Source organism: Staurois parvus, unplaced genomic scaffold (genome assembly GCF_062004578.1).
Source record: "Staurois parvus isolate SC_StPar_1 unplaced genomic scaffold, SC_StPar_1.0 ptg000493l, whole genome shotgun sequence".
Classification (NCBI taxonomy): Eukaryota; Metazoa; Chordata; class Amphibia; order Anura; family Ranidae; genus Staurois; species Staurois parvus.
Window position 1 is genome coordinate 1,127,265 of NW_028318289.1, and position 26,261 is coordinate 1,153,525.

Below are 26,261 nucleotides of genomic sequence, written 5' to 3' on the forward strand. Positions count from 1 at the left end.
TGGGACAAACGATGACTATGTGGTATCACTGTGTTCATCAGAAGCAGAATAATTTATTTTGGGTTTTTCTTTGAAAGGTTATGGTGATAGCAAGAAATATACAGCTAAATTTTAAAGTTTTTGTTTTTTTTTTTAAATATTTAGTGCCAGTTTTCCTTTCATAATAAGTAAAAAAAAGAATCAGGAGATATCCATTACCATTTACCACCAAATGAAGGCCCAATATCTCCCGAATAACAAACAAAAAACAAGATATAACCTACCTGGATACACTCTCTATACAGTAGTTATGATATGTACAGTCTTACTAATATGTGCCAAAGATTATTCTCCCAACTTCTTGTCCCAGTGACAGCACAGTAGTTCTTGGGTGTGTACTGAGGAGTGCCTGAAAAGGTTCATCTCACTTGAAAGCCTTTTTGAGTTAATATGCCAAAGTTTATTCTCTCCACTTCCTTTCCCTGTGACCACACAGTAGTTCTTGGGTGTGTACTGAGAAGTGCCTGAAAAGGCTCATCTCACGTGAAAGCCTTTTTGAGTTAATAGTTAAGAATAAAGATGAGCGAATCATTCAAAAATTCGGTTCGGCTGATTCGCCGAATTCGCCGAATAAATTCGCTTCGAGCCGAATATATTCGCTGCGAATTTAACTTATAAAAAGGGTGTTTCTAGGCTTCAGAGAGCCTTTATATTAGTGCAGAACACTGTACCTTTAATTTAAATGCCCTTGGAGTCTGCTGGGGAAGAGAAATAATACTGTCAGTCAGTATGACATGCAGATGAGTGCCGTCGATCTTAGAATCACCGCACACTTCACTCATTTGGGCAGTCACGGGGCCAAAACCAGAGTGTGGAGCCACAGTGTGGCGGTGGAGGCAGCAGCAATGGGAGGCCATACAGCACCCTATGACAAAATGGAACCCACCAGCAGTGTGAGGAGACCTGAAAGTGGCACATGGCAGAGTGTGGCGATGGAGACAGCAGCAATGGGAGGCCGTACAGGGACCCATGACACACTCTGGACCTGGCAGCAGCATGAGGAGGCGGTACAGGGGCCCATGACAGATTACGGGCCTGGCAGCAGCATGAGGAGTCGGTACGGGGGCCCATGGCAGATTACGGGCCTGGCAGCAGAATGAGGAGGCGGTACAGGGGCCCATGGCAGAGTGGCGGAGCGTAAGCAGCTAAAATTGAAGGCCATACAGAGGCCTATGTTAAAAAGTCCCCCCAGCAGCAGCGTGGGGAGACGACTATCAAGAGTCCAATGGCAGAGTGGCGGAGCAGAAGCAGCTTCAATTGAAGGCCATACACAGGCCTAGGTTTAAAAGTCCCTCACAGTTAATTCCAATAACGAACTCTACTCCTCCGTGCAATCTACTTACGAGACCCTGGGCAGGTCTGGGTCCAATTTGTGGTAGAGACTGGTTTTGTTCAGCCATGCTTGAGCGAGTAATAACAGGTCTGTGCTGCCCTTTGGTGTCTGGCTTAATGCGCACAACACTGAACGTCCCAGCGTTTGTCAACGATTTGCCGTTAAGTGATGCAAACCCGCTGAACCACGTTCATGAGGAGCCGGTACAGGGGGCCATGAATCAGTATGGACCTGGCAGCAGCATGAGCAGACGACAGAGGCACATGGCGCAGGGTGGCGGTGTAGGCAGCATTATTCTGAAGCCATACACAGGCCTAGGTTAAAAAGCGGAAGCCGTCAGCAGCGTGAGCAGACGACAGAGACACATGGCGCAGGGTGGCGGTGGATGCAGCAGTATTCAGAAGCCAAACACAGGCCTCGGTTAAAAAGCGGAAGCCGTCAGCAGCGTGAGCAGACGACAGAGGCACATGGCGCAGGGTGGCGGTGGAGGCAGCAGCAATGGAAGGCCATACAGCACCCTATCACAAAATGGAACCCACCAACAGTGTAAGGAGACCTGAAAGTGGCACATGGCAGAGTCTGGCGATGAAGTCAGCAGCAATGGGAGGCCGTACAGGGACCCATGACACACTCTGGACCTGGCAGCAGCAAGAGGAGGCGGTACAGGGGCCCATGGCAGAGTGGCGAAGCGTAAGCAGCTTAAATTGAAGGCCATACAGAGGCCTATGTTAAAAAGTCCCCCCAGCAGCAGTGTGGGGAGACGACTATCAAGAGTCCAATGGCAGAGTGGCGGAGCAGAAGCAGCTTCAATTGAAGGCCATACACAGGCCTAGGTTAAAAAGTCCCCCCAGCAGCAGCGTGGGGAGACGACTATCAAGAGTCCAATGGCAGAGTGGCGGAGCGGAAGCAGCTTCAATTGAAGGCCATACACAGGCCTAGGTTAAAAAGTCCCCCCAGCAGCAGTGTGGGGAGACGACTATCAAGAGTCCAATGGCTGAGTGGCGATCCGGGAAGTCAGCGTTGTGATTGCAGATGCAATGCAGAGATTCTATGAGGTGATGCCGTGGGTGCGAAGAAGATCATATACCGTCGTACTTCCATCCATAAGACGGAACAACCTGCGAACCGGGAGCTTTATTGCCCTGACCCGCTGAGCAGCTTCTGGGATACCCAAGAGGCCCATGGCAGAGTGGCGGAGCATAAGCAGCTTCAATTAAAGGCCATACTGAGGCCTATGTTAAAAAGTCCCCCCAGCAGCAGCGTGGGGAGACGACTATCAAGAGTCCAATGGCAGAGTGGCGGAGCGGAAGCAGCTTCAATTGAAGGCCATACACAGGCCTAGGTTAAAAAGTCCCCCCAGCAGCAGTGTGGGGAGACGACTATCAAGAGTCCAATGGCTGAGTGGCGATCCGGGAAGTCAGCGTTGTGATTGCAGATGCAATGCAGAGATTCTATGAGGTGATGCCGTGGGTGCGAAGAAGATCATATACCGTCGTACTTCCATCCATAAGACGGAACAACCTGCAAACCGGGAGCTTTATTGCCCTGACCCGCTGAGCAGCTTCTGGGATACCCAAGAGGCCCATGGCAGAGTGGCGGAGCGTAAGCAGCTTCAATTAAAGGCCATACAGAGGCCTATGTTAAAAAGTCCCCCCAGCAGCAGCGTGGGGAGACGATTATCAAGAGTCCAATGGCAGAGTGGCGGAGCGGAAGCAGCTTCAATTGAAGGCCATACACAGGCCTAGGTTAAAAAGTCCCCCCAGCAGCAGTGTGGGGAGACGACTATCAAGAGTCCAATGGTTGAGTGGCGATCCGGGAAGTCAGCGTTGTGATTGCAGATGCAATGCAGAGATTCTATGAGGTGATGCCGTGGGTGCGAAGAAGATCATATACTGTCGTACTTCCATCCATAAGACGGAACAACCTGCGAACCGGGAGCTTTATTGCCCTGACCCGCTGAGCAGCTTCTGGGATACCCAAGAGGCCCATGGCAGAGTGGCGGAGCGGAAGCAGCTTCAATTGAAGGCCATACACAGGCCTATGTTAAAAAGTCCCCCCAGCAGCAGTGTGGGGAGACGACTATCAAGAGTCCAATGGCTGAGTGGCGATCCGGGAAGTCAGCGTTGTGATTGCAGATGCAATGCAGAAATTTTATGAGGTAATGCCGTGGGTGCGAAGAAGATCATATACCGTCGTACTTCCATCCATAAGACGGAACAACCTGCGAACCGGGAGCTTTATTGCCCTGACCCGCTGAGCAGCTTCTGGGATACCCAAGAGTTTGGCTTCTGTGGGGAATATGGTTGAAAACTGAAACTTAAAGGCATGTTGACGGAAGGGCACAGTGTCAGTGCTCCGGAGGGAATATAGCTTCAAAGCTGACACTTAAAGGTATATCGACGGTCAGAGACCACAGGAAGTGGAGCTTGCGTCTTAAATCGACTGAATGTGGCAGACGTGAAACGTCTACGGGCCGTATATGAAACGGGTTGTTCCTCTTTCTGGAATAAGTGTTGGAAATGGCCACTCTTTTTGGTGTGGCGTTTTGTCTATTTAATTCCGATAACGGACTCTACTCCTCCGTGCAATCTAGTTACGAGACCCTGGGCAGGTCTGGGTCCAAGTTGTGGTAGAGACTGGTTTTGTTCAGCCATGCTTGAGCGAGTAATAACAGGTCTGTGCTGCCCTTTGGTGTCTGGCTTAATGCGCACAACACTGAATGTTAAGTGATGCAAACCCGCTGAACCATGTTCATGAGGAGCCGGTACAGGGGGCCATGAATCAGTATGGACCTGGCAGCAGTGTGAGGAGACCCGAATGTGGCACATGGCGCAGGGTGGCGGTGGAGGCAGCAGTATTCGGAAGACATACACAGGACTAGTTTAAAAAGCGGAAGCCGTCAGCAGCGTGAGCAGACAACAGAGGCACATGGCGCAGGGTGGCGGTGGAGGCAGCAGTATTCGGAAGCCATACACAGGCCTAGGTTAAAAAGCGGAAGCCGTCAGCAGTGTGAGCAGACGACAGGGGCACATGGCGCAGGGTGGCGGTGGAGGCAGCAGTATTCGGAAGCCATACACAGGCCTAGGTTTAAAACTGGAACCCAGCAGCGTGAGCAGACGACAAAGACGACAAAGACGCACATGGCAGAGGAGAAGGCGGTACAGGGGCCCGTGGCACAGTGTGGTGATGGGGGCTACAGCAACTGGATGCCAGAAAGTGGCCGATAGGGCTATATACTGCATGGAATTATAAACTTGTAAAGACAGCGGCCTATAAGGCTATACACACTATAACAATCATGACTTGATTGACCATTGGCCTATAAGGCTATACACAGCATGAATATCATGACTTATTCTGAGAGTGGTTTGGAAGGCTATATACAAAAAGTAATTCATGAGCTGTCCGGACAGCGGACAATAAGTACATATATACAAATCAATTCATCAGCTGTCCAGCCAGCGGCCTCAAAGGCGACACATATAGAAAGCAATTCATGAGCTGTTCAGGGAGCGGCCTGAACGGCTAGGTTATTACTAAATATATTTTTGTGGCCAAACATCGGCCTATAAATAGATGTCTACACAGTGACAAAAAATTATGTCGCCAGATAGCGGCCCCTAAGGCGACAGATATACAAAGCAATTCCCGCGAGCGCACAGGGCCCACAGTGTCTGAGGATGGACGTTGGCTCAGAAAGGCAGAGACCAACTGACTACATAGGTGGTTTTTATAGTACTTTATTTTGGCCTCCCTCTCAGCAGGTGTGAAAAAGGCCACCATTTTTGAACGGTAGCGAGGGTCCAACAAGGTGGACAGCCAAAAGTCATCCCTCTGTCTGATGGTTATTATTCGGCTGTCGCTACGCAAGCAACCGAGCATGCTATGGGCCATTTGTGCCAAGGAATGCGAGGGACTCCCTGCCTCCATCTCCACAGCATACTGCCACGGTGCGTCTGGGTCCTCTGTCTCCTCCTCCTCCTCCTCTACCAGATGCTCCTGCTCCTCCACTCCTGTCCGCTGAGTGGAAAAACCACCCATTTCACTCAATAATTCCTGAGCACCAATGTCCTCCTCTACCTCCTCCTCTTCTTCCTGTCCTGCCCCCACAGGGGTCATGTGGCGTTGAGATCTGTGCGCCACGTCTACCGCACCCTGACCAGCCATTGTTAACAGCATTTGTTCCAGGACGTGCAACAGAGGAATGACGTCGTTCATCCCATAGTCCTGCCAACTCACGAATAGCGTGGCCTCCTCAAAGGGCCTGAGCAAGCGGCAGGTGTCACGCATGAGCTGCCAATGGCTGACATCTAAGTTACACAGGGGAGTACCTTTATCCGCTTGTAACATCAGGAAATCGGTGATGACCTTTCGCTGTTCGTAAAGGCGGTCTAACATATGTAGGGTTGAATTCCACCTTGTTGCAACGTCGCAGATCAGGCGATGCTGTGGAATTCCGTTCTGCCGCTGCAGCTCAAGGAGGGTGTGCTTTGCGGTGTAGGAATGGCTGAAATGCATGCAAAGTTTACGTGACATTTTAAGGATGTCTTGCAGTGGGATGGTGGATTTTAGGAACCGCTTGACAACCAGATTGAACACGTGAGCCATGCATGGCGCATGGCACAACCTTCCTTGACGCAGAGCAGACACCATGTTCTTTCTGTTGTCGGTCAACATGGTTCCGATTTTCAGTTTGCGCGGAGACAGCCATCTGTCGATTTCTCTGTTCATTACACTCAGAAGTTCCTCCCCTGTGTGACTACGTTCGCCAAGGCATACCAGGTGCAGCACAGCGTGACACCGTTGCGCCCTGCACATGTGATATGCCGGTCGGGTAATGGGACTTGGCACGGGGGTGGCGGCTGAGGACACGGCGGAAGAAGAGGTGGTAGAGGCGGACATCTTTGCTGGACCAAGGACGTGCAAACGTGGAGGCAAAAGCGGCGTGACCTGTCCAAGTTGCTGGTGCGGCTGTGCCGGCACCACGTTCACCCAGTGGGCCGTAAATGACATGTACTGTCCCTGACCGTAGTTACAGCTCCACACGTCGGCGCTGCCGTGCACTTTGGCAGAGACCGACATGCTCAAAGACTGGCCCACCATCTCTTCTACATGTGAATGCAGGGCTGGCACTGCCTTTTTGGCGAAGAAATGCCGGCTTGGCACTCTCCACCGCGGCTCGGCACAAGCCATCATTTCTCGGAAAGGTGCTGAGTCCACCACTTGGAAAGGGAGGGACTGCAGCACCAGCAACTTGGACAGGAGGACGTTCAGCTTCTGCACCGTCGGGTGCGTGCTCGCAAACTGTTGTCTCTTGGAAACGGATTCCAAGAAAGACTGCTGACGGAATCCGTGAAGAGGAGAAGCAGGAGAAGGAGCATCTGAACGAGCGGAAGATGCCAACGAGCGACAACTCCCCTCAGCAGAGGTGTTGGAGCCTTGACTGGCTGATAGAGGGCGATTGACGTCGGGTGACGGAGCAAGTAACGGAGCGGGTGATGGAGCGGGGGCTGGGGCAGGCAGAACCGCCGTATCTTTATCACGGTTTTCCCAGGCCACCGAATGGCGACGCTGCATATGCTGACGCAACGCTGTAGTCCCAACATTGGCCCCCTGGCCACGCTTGACTTTCTGGCCACATAGTCGACATACGGCTACGTTTACTTCCTCGGGCGGCTTGACGAAAAATTGCCACACCGCCGAGTAGGAAACTTTGCCCCCGCTACTCCTCACTGGCTGACTGCTACTTCCTCCGCGCACACCGGCACCACTACTGGCCGTGGTGGTAGGCTGCAGTGGAGCTGGTGCTCTACTCCGTGGCCGTTTGGCTCCACTGACACTGCTGCAACCCTGCTGCCTCCTGGGCAACCCACCGACTGTTTTGCTCGCTGGCAAGCTGGCACCCTCTTCTCCTGATGATGCGGAAGCAATAGCCTGATGACGACGAGGCTGCCAAGTGCGATCAGCCTCATCATCATCAATTAGGGTCTCCGCGTGACTACTAGCCCCCTCGGCTGCGTGTGGGTCAGGAGACAGACCTGTCTCTAGACCGGCTACCGAGCCACTCTCCTCGCCAGTACTTCTTCGCCTGGCTGCTGAAGAGGCGGATGTCTCCCCCCGTTCCTGACCGCCCTCTGTTAGCTCTTCCTCACTGTACAGTGGGGCTGAGCCCACAGCATGCGATACTTCGCTTGGTGAGGGAACACCAAAGGACAGGGGCAGGTCGAGGACACGTGATTTCAGTGGGCTTGCTCCCGGGCCATGCCAACTAACGGTTGTGTCTGACGTACCCACCGACCGTTGGCTGTAGGTGTCAGAGGTGACCTGGGAAGAGGAAGACGACCGAGTCAACCAATCGATGACGGCAGGGTTGTTGGTGGAGACACGACCGCTGGATGACACCGGGAGCACTGGCCTCTGGCTGCGACTAGTGCTGCCTCGACCCCTTCCTCTGCTGCCACGTCTGCTCGCTCCTGAAACATTGCCTCCTCTGCCACTCCTCTGCGTGTTGTCTGACATACTCTTTAATTCAATAAGCACCCCAAAAATAAAAACGGATTTAACTCTTTGAACGTACAATAGTGGTTGTGAAGCAGAAAGTCAGTTTATTGTACACAATCGGTCAATTGCAGCTTGCCGTTGGCTGTAAACTGTACGTTTATGTCACTGGAATGCACTAATCACCCAAAAAATATTACCGCCACCCGGCGTGTATATGGATTTAACTCATTGAACGTACAATAGTGGTTGTGAAGCAGAAAGTCAGTTTATTTAGCACAATCGGTCAATTGCAGCTTGCCGTTGGCTGGAAACTGTACGTTTAGGTCACTGGAATGCACTAATCACCCAAAAAATATTACCGCCAGCCGGCGTGTAAATGGATTTAACTCTTTGAACGTACAATAGTGGTTGTGAAGCAGAAAGTCAGTTTATTGTACACAATCGGTCAATTGCAGCTTGCCGTTGGCTGTAAACTGTACGTTTATGTCACTGGAATGCACTAATCACCCAAAAAATATTACCGCCACCCGGCGTGTATATGGATTTAACTCTTTGAACGTACAATAGTGGTTGTGAAGCAGAAAGTCAGTTTATTTAGCACAATCGGTCAATTGCAGCTTGCCGTTGGCTGGAAACTGTACGTTTATGTCACTGGAATGCACTAATCACCCAAAAAATATTACCGCCAGCCGGCGTGTAAATGGATTTAACTCTTTGAACGTACAATAGTGGTTGTGAAGCAGAAAGTCAGTTTATTTAGCACAATCGGTCAATTGCAGCTTGCCGTTGGCTGGAAACTGTACGTTTATGTCACTGGAATGCACTAATCACCCAAAAAATATTACCGCCAGCCGGCGTGTAAATGGATTTAACTCTTTGAACGTACAATAGTGGTTGTGAAGCAGAAAGTCAGTTTATTTAGCACAATCGGTCAATTGCAGCTTGCCGTTGGCTGGAAACTGTACGTTTATGTCACTGGAATGCACTAATCACCCAAAAAATATTACCGCCAGCCGGCGTGTAAATGGATCTAACTCTTTGAACGTACAATAGTGGTTGTGAAGCAGAAAGTCAGTTTATTTAGCACAATCGGTCAATTGCAGCTTGCCGTTGGCTGGAAACTGTACGTTTATGTCACTGGAATGCACTAATCACCCAAAAAATATTACCGCCACCCGGCGTGTATATGGATTTAACTCTTTGAACGTACAATAGTGGTTGTGAAGCAGAAAGTCAGTTTATTTAGCACAATCGGTCAATTGCAGCTTGCCGTTGGCTGGAAACTGTACGTTTATGTCACTGGAATGCACTAATCACCCAAAAAATATTACCGCCACCCGGCGTGTAAATGGATCTAACTCTTTGAACGTACAATAGTGGTTGTGAAGCAGAAAGTCAGTTTATTGTACACAATCGGTCAATTGCAGCTTGCCGTTGGCTGGAAACTGTACGTTTATGTCACTGGAATGCACTAATCACCCAAAAAATATTACCGCCACCCGGCGTGTAAATGGATTTAACTCTTTGAACGTACAATAGTGGTTGTGAAGCAGAAAGTCAGTTTATTTAGCACAATCGGTCAATTGCAGCTTGCCGTTGGCTGGAAACTGTACGTTTATGTCACTGGAATGCACTAATCACCCAAAAAATATTACCGCCACCCGGCGTGTAAATGGATCTAACTCTTTGAACGTACAATAGTGGTTGTGAAGCAGAAAGTCAGTTTATTTAGCACAATCGGTCAATTGCAGCTTGCCGTTGGCTGGAAACTGTACGTTTGTGTCACTGGAATGCACTAATCACCCAAAAAATATTACCGCCAGCCGGCGTGTAAATGGATTTAACTCTTTGAACGTACAATAGTGGTTGTGAAGCAGAAAGTCAGTTTATTTTGCACAATCGGCAAACTGCAGCACCAACTGTGCACGACAGCCACCAAAAAAAAAAAAGGGTGTATGTCACTTTAAATTTTCGATTCTTTGATAGCTGTGGCCCTAAGTAACGATTCTGTGTCCCTGAGTAACGATTCTGTGTCCCTGAGTAACGATTCTGTGTCCCTGAGTAACGATTCTGTGGCCCTAAAGTCTCTGTGGCCCTAACTCTGTCCCTTAATACAGACAGGTCTGTCTCTCTTGAATGACCGGAGGCTAATGGAGAATTCTAAGATGGCCGCGATTTATAGTGCTGGCTGGCTGCTGATTGGCTAATGCGATCACATATCATGAATGCATTATGGGTCAGCGCGCCTTGTCTGCGCGCCTTCCCAGAGATCCCCGCCCCATCTTCTCTGTCCATTTTCTCCGTGGCCACACATGTCGCCGCCATTTTTGGGAAAATTCGATTCGTGCATCCAAAGTTTGCTAATCTTCGGATTCGTCGTGAATAGAATTTTTCCAAATCTGCGGAACGAATTCCACTTCGTCATGTTCGATTCGCTCATCTCTAGTTAGGAACATAAAATGCATCCAACGCGTTTTCGGCGAAAAAGAGCCCCTCCCTTTATTACGGCTTGAGCAGTAGATGTTAACGAAATTAAGACAGGATGCACTATGGGACTCCCGTTAAGATTTGATGAAGACTTACATCTTCTGATATCACTAAAGGCAATGAGCTGCCCAGATATTCCAGATACTGAGCTGGCACCAATGCTGACCTCTGGAGATTAGGAATTGGCTAACCTCTCCAGGAAGTACAATGTGAGAGATATGTTGTGCTCCAGATCATGATCACATTGCTCCCTGAGCAGCAGATTGTCCGGGTACCCCAGAATAGGCACCCCTATAACTCTATAAGTATGGAATAATATGGTGGCTCTCAGGTCTAATCATCTGTGGGTTGCACATAACCCTATGAGTATGGAATAATATGGTGGCTCTCAGATCCAACCACCTGTAGGTGGCATACAACCCTATGAGTATGGAATAATATGGTGGCTCCCAGGTCCAATCACCTGTAAGTGGCATACAACCCTACGAGTAAGAATTATTATGGTGGCTCTGTGTTCTGTGATGTTCAATAAAGTAATACAGTGTTGTGTTGCCTCCCCAGCGTGTGTGTAAAGGTCAAAAAGGAAACTTGTGTTCTATACGAAATGCCTTCATCAACAATCGACTGAGCACTTTTGTCCGGCGCTATAATCAGAAGCTAGCATGGATCGGTGTCTGGAAACCATTTGTAAGTAACAGTTTAGCAATGGTTTTATTTTCAGGAGCTGGACCACTTATGCAAGAAAAAATGTGTTTGTCAGAAAGTCCCCTCCCATTTTCTTCAACCTAAATTTCATGTAATTGACTGCAAACAGATTTAGCAGGCCTTTCAGAGTGCTTTTGGGCAGGACTGCAGTCTCCTGTCACCTGTCCAACATACTAGGCTTACAACCTACAAATGAGAGGTTCAAAACTTTCATCTGCTTAAAAAAAGAGACACACCCATCTGCTTTTTGTGAGTCACATTTAGTTGTGTGGTGAAGTACTGTAAGCATGAACAAAATTAGATGACCTCTTCTAAAAAAAAAAAATCATTCTTTTAAAATTATTTACATGAATTATGCAGCCCCAGACTGACTGCGATCCAAATACGAAGCAACTACAAAGAAGCCACCAACAGTGAAGGCCACAGCCATTCATGAGTCACTGGCTGTGGACCATGGCATTACAGTTAAACGTTTAAAAAAGACACAAGTCCTTGGAGCTAAAAGGAAATGTATATATAGTGGTTTTATATGTGTTTACCTTCATTTTCCTATGGCTAGGACTGAAATAAATAAAGTTGGATAATTATGAAACCTTGTTTGTGAATGTTTTTATGTTCCTTTCTAGCCATTAGGTGGAGCTCCTTAAAATGTTTGCTTGTTTACTCTTAGCTGTTCAGTTGGAAAAAATCTGTTGTTTACAGAGTCCAATAGCTAAGGCCAACATTTACACACAGAGCTACATGACTTAGCCTTTCCCCTCCACTGATTACCCTCCCTGCCTCCTTAGTATATACAGTATATGGAACTGTAAGAATCTTCAATCTGAGAGTTTGTGATTATTTTTTAGAAAGACATTATTATATTATCATGTATCTTTGTAGAGACTGACATAAATGTTTGTTTTTCTTTACATCCCTCTTGCAGTGTGGTGGATACCGCAACATTGATGGAAACAAACTGAAATATACCAACTTTGCCAGAGGTCAACGCAAAAGTTCAGGAAGATGGTGCGTTGCCCTAAATGTAGCAAGTAAGTATCAAATCAACTACTACTGAGATCAACAACTGGTCTCCGACTAAACTATCAGCAACAGGTTCTATTTAATGCTCCCCCTTTTCAGCAACACATACTCACCTACCCTTTACCCTCTGTCACACTCTTTAGTAGCACGGCAGCAAAAAAATCCCCTGCCCTCCAGAATTGTAGAATGTGTGAATCACTCAGTGTGACAGAGCTTGGTGATTGGCCCAGTGCTGTCACATGGGCACCAGTAGGTTCCATAATTTTGTGTAAGCTTTGACTAAAGGAACCTAGACTTCCTCTCCTACCTCCTATTATCTGTACGGACATGTGATGTAGTGAAGGAATGGTGCGTACTTATTGCTGTGGAGGGGAGGCATTACCTGAACTTGCTTTGTCCTGTATGGGCAATGCTTGGGTTCTTCTCTGAAAGAGGAATTTCACTTAAAATCAGTTCTGCTGTTCGTACTCCTCCCCCTTTTTTTTGGGTCGGGGGGGAGCAGGCACCTAGTTTTGACAGGTACCTGCTCATACTTCCAGTGGGATTGCCTAGCCACAGCTGGCTTCCTATAGGTAATATGGCGGCATCAGGGGACTCATAGACTGGCGAAGATCCGGCCTGGCTGAGGACGGAGCTGGATCCTTGGATTGGTAAGTGTCTGTTTATTTAACCACCTCCAGCCCGCCATATAAGGAAATGACAGGCGCAAGGCGGTTCTCTCGTTCTGGGAGGATGTCATGTGACGTCCTCCCACTCTAACCACACGTGCGCGCCCCCGGGGGCGTGCAGTGATTGGTGTTGCACTGTGTCCCTGGGACACAGCAGATCACCGATCAATGGAAAGAGCCGATGACGTTGGCTCTGTCATGTGATCAGCTGTGTTCAATCACAGCTGATCGCATGTAAATAAGGAAATACCGGTTATCAGCATTTCTCTCCTTACGAGCTGTCACACTGACAGCTTGTGAGGAGAGCCGGTAATTGGCATTATTCAGAGGGGACATGTACACTGATCACCAGGGCACTGATGATCAGTGTGTCCTGATGATCAGTGTAGCCCCATCAGTGCCACCTGTCAGTGTCCATCAATGTCAGCTGTCAGTGCCCATCAATGCCACATATTAGTGCCCATCTGAGCTGCCTTTCAGTGCCCATTAGTGATGCCTGTCAATGCACATCAGTGCCACCTACCAGTGCCTCCTCATCAGTGCCTCCTCATCAGTGCCTCCTCAACAATGCTGCCTATCGATTCCAATCAGTGCCGCCTATCAGTGCCCATCGCTGCAGCCTCATTAGCGCACATCATTGAAGGAGAAAAATCCCTTATTTACAAAATTTGATACCAGAAACTAAGAAAAAACATTTTTTTTAAATTTTCAGTTGTTTTTGGTTTGTTTAGCAAAAAATAAAACACCAAGAGGTGATTAAATACCACCAAAATAAAGCTCTATCTGTCTAAAAAAAAAGATAAAATTTCATATGAATACAATGTTTCATTACCGCACAATTGTCATTCAAAGTGCAACAGCGCTGAAAGCTGAAAATTGGCCTGGGCAGGAAGAGGGTATAAGTGCCCTGTAGGCTAGGGGTTAAAGTCAGCAGCTGCATTATTTGTAGCTGCTGCCTTTCTTTAATTTTTTTTTAAAGAAACTGAAATTTTTTTTTAAAGAAACTGACCAAAGAGCTTTTTTTAAGTACGATGCCAAGAACAAAAAACATTATCTAAAGAACAAAAAAAGTATTGCAGCTTATAGATGTGGGGGCTGTATTTGTTTTTTCACAACTTTTTTCATTTATTTTAACCTGGCAATCCTGCCATTAACAGGCTTCCTGTTCTAAGGTGACAACCGTACTGAGTAGAGTTGTAATCCCAGGACAGGGAGTGTATTAGTACTACATAACACCACCCTCTCTTCTTTATTATAGGAAGGATGTTTTGTAGTCCAGAGATAGCAGACAACAATACTTAGTCCTGTACATCTTACAGCGGCTGCTTTTGGCGTTTTTTCCCTACAACCGGTAAACTCCCCAACATGTTATCCTATGTGTCCATGCACACATAGGCTGTAATCAGTGTTTTTTGCCAGGGGAATTTTTTGGCTGAACCCCCCCTCCCCCCCGAACTAGTGGGTTTCTAGAGGAGTTTAGCTGTAAAAACGTGGCAAACCAGTGTTTTTGGACTTTTTTTATCGGAAAACAAAATTGTTGCGGAACAATGCGGCTAAACGCTAATACATAAACGCTAAAAATGTGCATTTTTAACATGACTTTACACAGCTACTGCTACCAGCATTGTTATTAAAATTCCCAGTGTGCATGGAGCCTAACTGATAACAGTTCATAGGTAGAGAGTGCAGGAAAATATCAGCTCACAAAATTTCTGGTTGGATGAACAGCTATTTTTTTTTTCTTTTTAATTTTTTGTTTGCATTTGTCTACTAGATATAATAAAACACTTTCCCTTGTATATTAAACAGACCAAAAGAGAGCAAATAAAATACATTATTTATTAATTGTTACAGTTTACATGCACATTAATAAAAAATAATCAGACCTGAAAAAAAAAATATGACTATCAGGTTTTGCTACAAAATTCACATCCATTCCAGAGCTGTCTTTCCAATAATTCCTTTGTGCTGCTAGTTGTTAGCACACCAGTCCTTCAAGTTTCGTGCTGTCCGGCATGAAAAATTATCCACTGCAGATCGTTTTTCAAAGTGCAATTTAGGTGTAAGGCTGGTGGCCATACACTATACAATTTTATTACAATTGTCTGTCCAATTTCTGCCTAATTCCTTTTAGATTTACCTTCAACTATGTAGTGCAAGGGCCTGCCTAATTGGATACAATTGAAAGTGTTGTTTAGGTTTGATCTCATATTATATGGTTTTTGATAAATCTAAAGCAAAATTCTCAAGAAAATTGTATAATGTATGGCCAGCCTAAATGATCACTGTGTGAGGAATTTAGATTGGCAAATGCCCCTCCCTGACCGATTCTTTATAGAAAGATTTTTTTCACTCGAGTGCCTGTTTAATATCTCTCTCTTGTTTTCTTCCCTCATTTAGCTGGAAAATGGATTTCTGTCACTTGCTGGAAAAAACTGCCATTTATTTGCAAACTATAAACCGTCTTACAACTTGCTTCCATGGGCCCGATATTCCTTTTTTGCACCCCTCCTGTTACCTGCCCCTCCCCCGCTGCATGCATTTACCTTCATACAATGATAATAAATGACTGGCAATTCAAAATCATGCGACTGCTGTTATTTCTTTATGGAAAAATCATTAATAGTTATGGGGTGATCTTGTTTAAAATGAGAGAGATGCTAAAATCTGGTTTAAAAGTATGCAAAGTATGTATTCTTACATTCTGTTGCTCAGCCTCTTCCAAATGTTCAAGTTCCTTTTTTTGGTGTTGTGATCTTACTTCCTGTTAGAGGGTGGCAACATTCGACCCCATGAAAGAAAAATATATTTGAAATATATTTTAAAAATATTCTTCCCAAATATATTGATATATATTTGAAATACTACAATTTTGTCTGTATTCAATATATATATATATATATATATATATATATATATAGTATGTTGAAATGTGTTTTTATTACAAAATATATGAAATATATTTTTAAAAATACATTTTCAAATATACTGTATGTCTTTAAAAATACATTTAATCTACATTTTCGGAATGCATTTACAAATCTATGTAAAAATATTTGTTAAAATGACTTTGTTATATGTTAAAAAAAAATCTGAAGAATATATTTAAAATATATATACATTTTAAAAAATATTTTTCATATATTTTGTAATATATAAAAAATGCATTTCAGCATGCTGTGTTTGTATATATATATGTGTGTGTGTGTATACATGTATCTGTGTGTGTGTGTGTGTATATATATATATATTTTTTTATTTTTTTTTTTAAATTTCAGGTACTTATATAGCGCCGTCAATTTACACAGCGCTTTACATATACTGTATATATTGTACATTCACATCAGTCCCTAACCCTCAAGGGGTGTACAATCTAAGGTCCCTAACTTACATGGGCCAATTTAAACAGAATCCAATTAACCTACCAGCATGTCTTTGGAGTGTGGGAGGAAACCAGAGTACCTGGAGGAAACCCACGCAGGCACAGGGAGAACATGCAAACTCCAGGCAGGTGGTGCTGTGTCTGGGATTTGAACCAGTGACCCTAGTACTGCCAAGCAGAAGTGCTAACCATTTTACCACTGTGCCGCCTATATATATATATATATATGTATGTATTGAATATGGCCAAAATTGTAGTATTTCAAATATATGTCAGTATATTTGGGAAGAATATTTTTAAAATATATTTTTTTTTGTTCCATGTGGGCGTTCTCCATGGTCCCACTGTATTGTAACACCATGCTATTATCCAGGCTGCAGGATGTTAAAAGAGACAGAAGGTGGCATGTCCTCTGGTGAAAAGCTCTATGGATTTTGTAGGCTGAACCGCAGGACTTTGCTGGAAGTCTGCTAATTTGGTGACTACATTTCCCAGAGGAACTGGCATGTGAGTGGAGGCATATAAATGTAGAAGCCCAGGGACAGGAAGTGAGCTGGGAGAGAGCTGGAAGGAAGTTGTGAAGAGAAAGCTGTGCGGAAAGCTAGAGGACCGGACTAGGCCACAGAGTGAGAGAGTGAAGAAAAAGGGAGGATTAGCCGATTGGTGACATCTCTGAAGAATCTGGAGGGCTATCTTGTTGGCCGGTGACCCAGAGTGCTGCTCGTCATGAACGAACTCTGCAGGAGGAACCACAGGATCACTAAGGGCCCCCCATCTACAGAGAGACCACCAGTGACCCAGATAATGCCACACAGAGAGTCCCATTCTCCAGCCAATTAAGTTGTCACTGACATTCTCTTAAATCAGTCGTTCTCTAGTCATTGACATTGTTCACATGTTGAGGCCTAGTTCACCCGACCTTTCAGCAAACACATCTCTAGCAAATCCAATCATCAGAGTCTGCTGTAGTGTCTGCCCTCTGCGGGCCAAGCCACACCACTGCTTCTCATGCATTTGGCCCACATTCATCAAGGGACACTTTTCATTGTTGACATTTGCTACGGTGGCCTAGAGAGGGATCAACCTTCACCAACAAGTGCTTCTGCCCATTCTATAAACCTCCTATTTAAAATCTGCAACTTGGCATGTTTATTAACCTCCCTGGCGGTATGATTATTTCAGATTTTTGGTGCTGAAAGCGGTACCATTATTTTGCATGGAAATATGTAGTTTTTTTATTGTAGGCTGTAATTTTTAGGAATAACTCACTGAAATCTGTCCGAACAAGAGTCTATTAAACATCCCGGGTATGATAAAATTTGAAACACTAAATCATAAATTATAATTTAATAAATAATCATAAAAAATAATAATATAATAATAATACATTTAATTCAATAATATAATCAAACCGAATCTGATGACGAATTTCCCCACGAATCATTATCACTCAATTCTGCAAGTGGTTCTGATTTACTATCGCTGTTCTCTAGCTGGTCTAAACCCGCTTTTGATCTAAAGGGACACTTTTTGGATGCCATGGACGTTTCTCAGTTTCCAGGCAGAAAGAACAGACAAAATGCAGGCAGGGCACAGGACAAAGCACTCGGGAAAAAATGTATGTGAAATGGGTTGAAACAGCAATGTTTTACTATGAAAAATTTGTTGTGAAAAAATGACATTTTTTAAAATTTTCAAATTTCCCGCTGCTGACGGCGCCCGTACGTCCCGACGTCACAGGGACCGGAACACAGAAGCCGGATGCCGGCATCGGCCAGAGGAGATGGCCGGGGACGCTGCAGGGGACACATTGCGGGAGCGAAGGACAAGGTAAGCTCTGCAGGGACTCCCTATGCAGAGCCGCATGGTAAGCCCGAGTGTAGCTCGGGGTTACTGCTTTTGGCACTGACATTTTACCCCAAGCTACAATCGGGAATACCGCTAGGGAGGTTAAAGGGGTACTGCCCAAGTTGAACACTGCTTAAAGGGGTAATGTTTGTCCTTGCATTAATCCTTTAAGGAACTTCCACCTATTGCACTCAAGGAAACCTGAATTCTTGTAGTGCACCAACTTGGGCCCCAACGTGCAGAAGATCCTACAATGCAGTCAAAGGGACATTAATTTCCTGTTTTAACCACATCCCGATCGCCCTATAGCAGAAATACTGCTACAGGGCGGCAGGGGTGCACAAAATCACGTATATATACATGATTTTGCATTTCCGGATAGGGGGCGCGCACCGCCCTACCCATGCCACCATTGGTGGCTACAGCTGTCGATCACCTGGTCTCAGCCGGTGATTACCGAGCATCTCCGACGGGAGGAGGACTGTTTTGTTTACTAACAGTTCTCCTCCCTGTCGGCTCTGGCACACTGCTCTGGATCCATCCAGAGCAGTGTTCTTACCAGGGGCGGACTGACCATTCGAGCACTCGGGCAGTGCCCAAGGGCCCGGGGTCAGTAGGGGGGCCCCATGAAATGCCCCTGGTACCTTTTTTATAGGCTTTTATGAGTGTGGGCAAGGACACGGGGGCCCCATGATCCCCTATTGCCCGGGGGCCCCATAAGTTGTCAGTCCGCCCCTGGTTCTTACAGTGAAGCACCAACACACTGTCCCATAGTAAAACAGTCCCAGCACACATTTAACCCTTTCACAGCCCCTCATGTTAACCCCTTCCTGCCCAGTGCCATTAGTACAGTGTCAGTGCTTTTTTTTTAGCACTGATCACTGTATTGGTGTCACTGGGGATGTCAGTTCTCCCCAGTGTCAAAATGTCCACAGTAGTCCTGCTATAAGTCGCTGATCACCGCCATTGCTAGTAGAAAAAAAAATTCCAGTATCTATACTGCCATTTGTAAACGTTATAACTTTCACGTAAACCAATTAATTTACATTTTTTTTTAGCAAAGACATGTAGCGGAATACATTTTGGTGTAAATTTATGATGAAATTTGATTTTTTAAATTGGACATGTTTCATAGCAAAAAGTCCAAAATATTGTTTTTTTTTCTCCAAATTGTCACTTTTTTTCTTTCGGAAAAAAATAAAAATGTACAGGCAATCAAATACCACCGAACGAAAGCTCAATTCGTGGGAAAAAAAAGATGTACATTTCATGTGAGTACAGCGTTGCATGACCGCACAATTGTCAGTAAAGTAACACAATGCTGTAATGCAAAAAATTGCCTGGTCAGTAAGGCGGGAAATCCTCTGGAGGGCAAGTGGTTAAAGAGCTCTTTCTTTCTCTAAGAATTGAACCTGGTCACCATCTTTTGAGGGCCCAAAATGAGCTAGACTTACTCTTTGGTAGTTTTTTTTTTCAGCTCACTTGGAAGGAGACATCTCAGAGCTGAGTTCTTTTGGGTCAAATTCTGAATTGCAGGACTACTAAAACCCATTGATATCTTTGCTGTGCGTATTGACTATTTACTTTATTGTATTCACATTCAATTCCAATAAAAACAAAACAGTAGTTCACTCTAAACTGTATGTGAGTCTATTTTCTGGTAATATTCAGAGGGTTTACTCTGGCCAGAAGTGTACAGTGGTGTCAGCAGGGGTTGGGCTTTTAGAGTGGGGTCAAGAGCGACAGGGAACCCGAAAATAATTCAGCAATTCCTAAGGAGATAGTGCTACAGTATATAGGAAAGTAGCCACCCTCTCTTGCTCACTCCCAAGATGGATGCACACTACATATCCCATGGTCTATATAGTCCATCTTGGAAGTGAGCAAGAGAGGGTGGCTATGTTGTTACATACAGTGGAACCATGGAGAATGGATGTAGCTATCCTCTCTTGCTCACTCCTGAGATGGACTATATAGACTATGGGACATGTAGTGTACATAGAGCAGTGTACATGACTGTAATTAATGTGTACTGCACCTGAAAGTTGGTGGGATATATTAGGCAACAAGTGAACATGTTCTCCCTAAAGCTGATGTTTTGAAAGCTGAAAAAATGGACAAGCATAAGGATCTGAGCGACATTGACAAGGGCCAAATTGTAATGGCTAGATGACTGGGTCAGAGCAACTGCAAAACTGCAGTGGTCAGGACCAACCAAATGTGGTCCAAGGAAGGTAAACCAGTAAACCATTGACAGGGTCATGGGTGGCCAAGTCTCTTTGATGCACATGGGAAGGGAAGGCTGGCTCATGTAGTCCTGATCTAATAGAAGAGCTACTGTAGCTCACATTGCTGAAAAACTTAATGCTGGTTCTGAAAGAAGCACAATGCATTTCAGTTTGTTGTGTATGGGGATTTGTAGCTGCAGAGGTGTCCATGCTGACCCATGTCCACAGCCAAAAGTACCTACAATGGTCACTGAGCAACAGAACTGGACAACAGAACAATGAAAAAATGTGACCATTTATGATGAATCACATTTTATTTTACATTATGTGGATGGCCGTCCCATAAGGTGAATCTCAGCTGTCAGACTCAAGATGGATGACCTCAGGCAGAGTTCATCAAGGAAGCAGCCAGGCACTGCAGATTAACTGGACAACAGAACAATGGAAGAAGGTGACCAGGTATGATGAATCGCATTTTCTTTTATGTTATGTGGATGGCTGGCCCACAAGGTGAATCCCCACTGTCAGGCTCAAGATGAGTGACCTTAAGCAGAGTGCAACAGGGAAGTGGCCAGGCACTGCAGATGAATGCCATTAAGCGGCTGCAGGTGTGGAGCAACAGGTAGATCCAGTGTGGACTGCATGGCAACATAAGAAGAGAGGCAGCAGTTTCAGGATGGGCAGATGACGTCAGACGTTAGCATTGCTACGTATTTCAGGGCATACATGCCCCTTTCTCAAGCCTAGTATAGGTGGAAAGCCTCAAGAAATATATAGAAGGGAATGGGGATAGGGCATATTATGAGTATTTAAATATACAGAATATCTCTGCACTAAGGAGTAGCCATAATATAAATATAAACACAGAAAGCAGTGCAATTAATGTTATCAAAAACTACCAAAGATAAAAAAATTACGAGGGAAACAGACAAAGGTACGTACATGTAGAAATGCAAGTATAAAGAACAAATCAAGAATAGATAAAAAATGTATACATAAAATAAATTTTCTATTCTAAATAAAGTAATACACAGATGACTGTTTTTGTCTTTATTTCCTCATTGAGCCCACTGGGGGGACAGAGTATTCAAAGAAAATATCCAAAACATCAAGATGCAAGATGCTTACAAATCTTTTTGAAATGTTCAGCTTTGGAGTAGAGATTGGGAATTTGTTCCAACACCCACACATTTTGCAGATTGCCCATGTGCTTCCTTAAAATGTTTTGGTACACTATAGTTGGTTCTTCCTTGTTCAATGGCACACCAATATTGCCCAGATCTCACCCTTAATGTCTTAATGGTTCTGCAAACATATATCAGGCCAAATGGACATGTTAAGGTGTAAATTATATTCTGTAGAACAATTATAGAACATAGAGATGGGGTGGGTTTTTACCATTGACTTTGAAGGATTTTATACCATGAGGAATAAAGTGGCAGATAAGGCATGCTTTCGTACAACACTGGAACATCCCTACCGGGTTCCCAAAAAAGGTTGCCTGGACCGTGACAGATTTTATCTTGTTTTTAAAGCTTGCTGGGGGGTGATCTGGCTTTTTATGTCGAGGGCCCCACGATATACAAAAAGAAGTTTGGAGGAAAGTATTGGTCTGAATAGTGGATCTTCTAATAAGATTTCCTATTGTTTGGAGAGAATCTTTTCCATTATTTTGTGGAATTGGATAATAAATCTAATCGGGACCAGGTCAGTATTTTGGGAAGATCTAAATAGGTGGTGATGGCTTCTTCAAAAATGTTGGATGAATAGTCTTTTTTATGGCAATTTTGTTTCAGTGGATACTCTTGATATTAAACTTCGGAGGGTTTTACCCCCTTCATGACCAGGGGATTTTTTTGCTATTTGCCACTGTGCTACATTAACTAGCAATTGCGCTGTACCCAAATAAAATGTGTTTAATTTTTTTTCATACAAATAGAGCTTTCTTTTGGTAGTATTTGATTACCACTGGGTTTTTTATTATATAAATAAAAAAGAACTGAACATTTTGAAAAAAAAAAATACTGGAATTTTTATTAATTTTTTTTATACGAGTAATAGCAGTGATCAGCGACTTATAGTGAGACTATGATAGTGTGGCGGGCAATTTGACACTAACTGACACTTTGTGTGAACTGGCTAAGTGACATTGACATCTCAACTGACAGTGATCAGTACAAATAATATACACTGTCACTGTGCTAATGACACTGGCTGGGATAGAGGCAATCAAAGGGTTAACTGCATGCCTAACAATATTTACTGTGTATAACTCTTAACATGTGCCTATGACAGGTCTAGCTCTTTTATAAACTCTGCAGCACTGAAAAATTACTGCTGAGGGGGAAAAGATTTCAACTAGGACAGCCATCACCAGCACAATGGATGCTTCCCAATAAATGTAAGTTTTTTGTCTATTCAGCTGATTTAAAAAAAAAACATTGTTACCTAAATTTAGGCTTCAAAGCAGATCTTCTACTTCTCACCCCTCTTCCTTTTTTTTTTTTTTTTTACCCTGGCCTACCTTGTAATGGGTTTTTCATAGGTTAGGTACTTACCCACCCAGTGTTATCCTGCCTAGATCCTATTCTCAGCAGCTGCCGGTTCTTCTTTGCCACCATGTTTATGTCTGACGTCAGGGGAGCAGGTCCAGCAGCACATCATCGGGAGGCTTGCCGGCTTAACTTGGAAGTGCCAGTGGGCTTCCTCATAAGTCCTCCTGGAATATGTGACTTACATATCCCAGGAGCCACAGTGGGAACAGTACATGTCATTCCCCTAGGACAGGGGTGTCCAAACTATGGCCCTCCAGCTGTTGAAGTACTACAAGTCCCATCATGCCTCTGGGTGTCTTGCCTGTGGATGTCAGAGTCTTGCAAGGCCTCATGAGACTTGCAGTTCCTCAACACCTGGAGGGCCATAGTTTGGCCAGCCCTGCTCTAGGAGTAGGTCGGACCTTTGATTATGAAGATCTGCTTTAAGTAATACAGTGGTGTCACCTCCCTGCCCAAAGCTTGCTAATTGGAAAATGAAGGAGCAGCAGATAAGCTATCATCTTGGTTTGCTCCACTTTACTTTCTATCAGCAAATTTCCCCTAAGCACTGCAGTTCAGTTTGAACTCGTAGTGCTACCGCTCCCCCTCCTAAGTCTTGAGGGTTTCTGTGAAGATTAGTACATTAGGCTGTTGGATCTAGTTACTTATACTAGGTAAGCGAAGAAAATATGGTGCGGCCCTTGCAATTCTACAACACAACTCCTCCCCTAAACAGTAGTGTAAATAAATTCCTTTCAGTGACACCATACACATGGGACTGTACTACAATGCACCTCCCTTAGTAGTGTTGTTAACTAAGTAAAATGCATGTATCAGTAAAATGCATGTATCAGTAAAGTGCATAAATCAGTAACACACAATATTTCTGCTATAACAATCACTGTGCACTTTAATGCATAAATATTGTAAACAATATAAATTCTGTGCAAAAGTTAGCAATGCAAGTCTCTGTGTAAGGTATAAATATGAAACAAATAAACTTTGTTTAGATTCAGTGTTCATAAAGTGCTGTTTAAAAATGTCTTGTGATCAGAGGTAGAAAATACAGTATCGTCACTGATATGTGCTCCCCCTTGTGAAGACCACATTCATCAGATCTCCATGACCCCCTATTAATGGGTCTTCAGCGCTTTAAGAGTATATCTTCTCTCCAGAACCAATTCTTCAACTTTCTTCCAGTTTGTATACTGTATGTAAAGGGAAAAACAGTAGTATAGTTCTGCATTTATTGTTAGTTTGAAACTATTAAAATACATGTAACACCCTCCATGTTAGTTGGATAGGTTTTGTTTTTCTTTTTTTTTTTAGAGGCTGAATAGCAGCCTGGGAGTGAGGCAGGAGTTCACCTTAGTACAGTCTGGGAGGTTCTATGTGTCAGGGTTTCTGGAACCCTTCCACTTTTCCAGAAATTGAGAACTTACTGAAATAGGGGTGGAGTATGTCCGCAGTCTCTGGTCATCCCCTGTACTATGTCCGCAGTCTCTGGTCATCCCCTGTACTATGTCCGCAGTCTCTGGTCATCTCCTGTACTATGTTCGCAGTCTCTGGTCGTCTCCTGTACTATGTTCGCAGTCTCTGGTCATCGCCTTTAGTACATCCACAGTCTCTGGTCATTTCCTGTACTATGTTTGCAGTCCATTGGTTCAGAATATTTGTTTTTCTCCTCTAAAACCTAGGTGCATCTTATGGAGTGAAAAAAACGGTATATATTTTATTGATGTGTATTGTATGTGTAAAGTTTGGATTATTTTAAATATTTCATCAATAAGGTGGCCGGTGATCACCAACATTTATCTATCTATTTATTAATTTTATAACATGACTTTTTCTTTATTTTGAGTCATTTATCCAGTGTCCCCATCTAAGGAAACAGTTTTTAGCCCTTTTAGTTGCTGAGGGTTCACTTCCTTGTGTGCTTTTTTGTTCTGGTCTCTGCTGGTGTTTATTTGGTTGCCATTGGACCGGCAGTATTTTAGCAGAGAGTTCCATCATCATGTTTGATTAATGTCAGCCAAAAGTAAGAAATCAACTAGGCAATTTTAACAGCTGTACTTGGGTAATAACCGCAGCAAGGTGTTCGGAGATTATCAGTCATGATCTTTGCAGAACAGATTGCCTTATTTATGGCATGATTCCAAGACCAACCACAGCTACTAAACCAAGGTATATAGGAGTGATATGCGGTCTCTAAGAAGAAAGGAGGAATCTTAGAGAAGAACTCAGAGAAGCTTGAAGACACAAGAGCTTCCAGACTCTAAAGGTAAACAGATGACAGCACTTACCTTACTCCATGGCGTTATAGCTCTTGGAAAACTTTCTTCTCCTCAATGTGCTTTCTTCCTTCTGATGTAGCCTTTTTCTCCAAAGTCTGACCTCCTGTCTTTTTTGTCATCAGCATTATACAAGCTCCTTATGTTTAGACCTTCTTTCTTTTATTTGTCAAAAAAATCCTTTTTGATTACAACCTCACATGACCTAACTATTGGTGTTTGGCTGTCTGAAGTTGACCAAGCTTATACATTTACCAAAACTTTTGTAATGCTACAGGCTACCTTATTTTCCCAGCTAAATGTATATCCATGTTTTTTTAACTTTTGGATCAAGTAGGGAGGAATTAGAACCACTTTTAGTTTTTTTTTTTTTTTTTCAATAGATCAATAATATTAAGGGATTGAGCACTCAATGACCTTACTTATTATTCAACACTGTCCAATTAGACCAACTTTATTATCCAAACAAAATATGGAAAGGAGAAAAAAAATACAAATAAATTATATATACTTTATATGTAACATAAAAAAAGGTAGTTAAATAAAATGTATATATAATTATGTATATACGGTATAATTAATGTCATTTATATTTTAAAGAAAAATTATAAAAGCAAAAAACACACAAAAACAAAAATGCAAATAAAATAAACCCCTGAAACCTAAATGAACCCCTTTACTTTTTATGAGGTTTTTTTTTTTAATTACTTTTATTATTTTTTCTGTACTACTATACTGTTGCTGTGTCTGTGTGTGTTTTCTTAATTTCCTCTTTCATAATTTGGTTAGATAATAAAGTTGGTATAACTGAAGAGTTGTGAATAATATATGTAAGGACAGTGCAGCTTAGACTGGAACTGCACTACATCTGAGCACCACAAACCAAAAATGCTATTTAATATATTTTTAATATTCAAAGCTAACACCCCCATGCCATCCATGTCTCCATGCTTTATTTTGCTGAGAAATCATTTTGAAAAACACCCACTGGCATATCTGGCAGTGATCATCTAAAATAAGGGCAGAGGATTTATGTATCATTTACTTCCTGGTATCCATCTGCCCTTAGCTCAGGAATAGGCTGGGCTGAGAACCCTCCCTCTTTTCCTGAAGACTCTTGGGATGTATGACATCATGGGGTTTATTTACTAAAGCTGGAGAGTCCAAAATCAGACTCCCTTCTGCATAGAAACCAATCAGCTTCTAACCTCAGCTTGTTCAA

At 44.0% G+C, this 26,261-nt stretch overlaps 2 protein-coding genes across 3 annotated transcripts in view; both read left to right on the plus strand.

The window, feature by feature from the left end:
• The window catches only part of LOC149452172 (bone marrow proteoglycan-like), a 42,747-nt gene extending 27,405 nt beyond the window's left edge, over nt 1–15,342 (plus strand). For both annotated transcript variants that reach the window (XM_089689696.1, XM_089689697.1), the window contains exons 4-6: nt 10,922–11,047; nt 11,991–12,096; nt 15,157–15,342. In XM_089689696.1, the coding sequence (XP_089545822.1) occupies nt 10,922–11,047; nt 11,991–12,096; nt 15,157–15,215 (291 nt within the window). In that variant the 3' untranslated portion in view covers nt 15,216–15,342. The remainder of the gene's footprint in view (nt 1–10,921; nt 11,048–11,990; nt 12,097–15,156) is intronic.
• Nucleotides 15,343–24,914: 9,572 nt separating this feature from the next.
• The window catches only part of LOC149452173 (bone marrow proteoglycan-like), a 32,972-nt gene continuing 31,625 nt past the window's right edge, over nt 24,915–26,261 (plus strand). The window contains exon 1 of the mRNA XM_089689698.1: nt 24,915–25,029. The gene's annotated coding sequence lies outside the window, so the exon portion shown is untranslated. The remainder of the gene's footprint in view (nt 25,030–26,261) is intronic.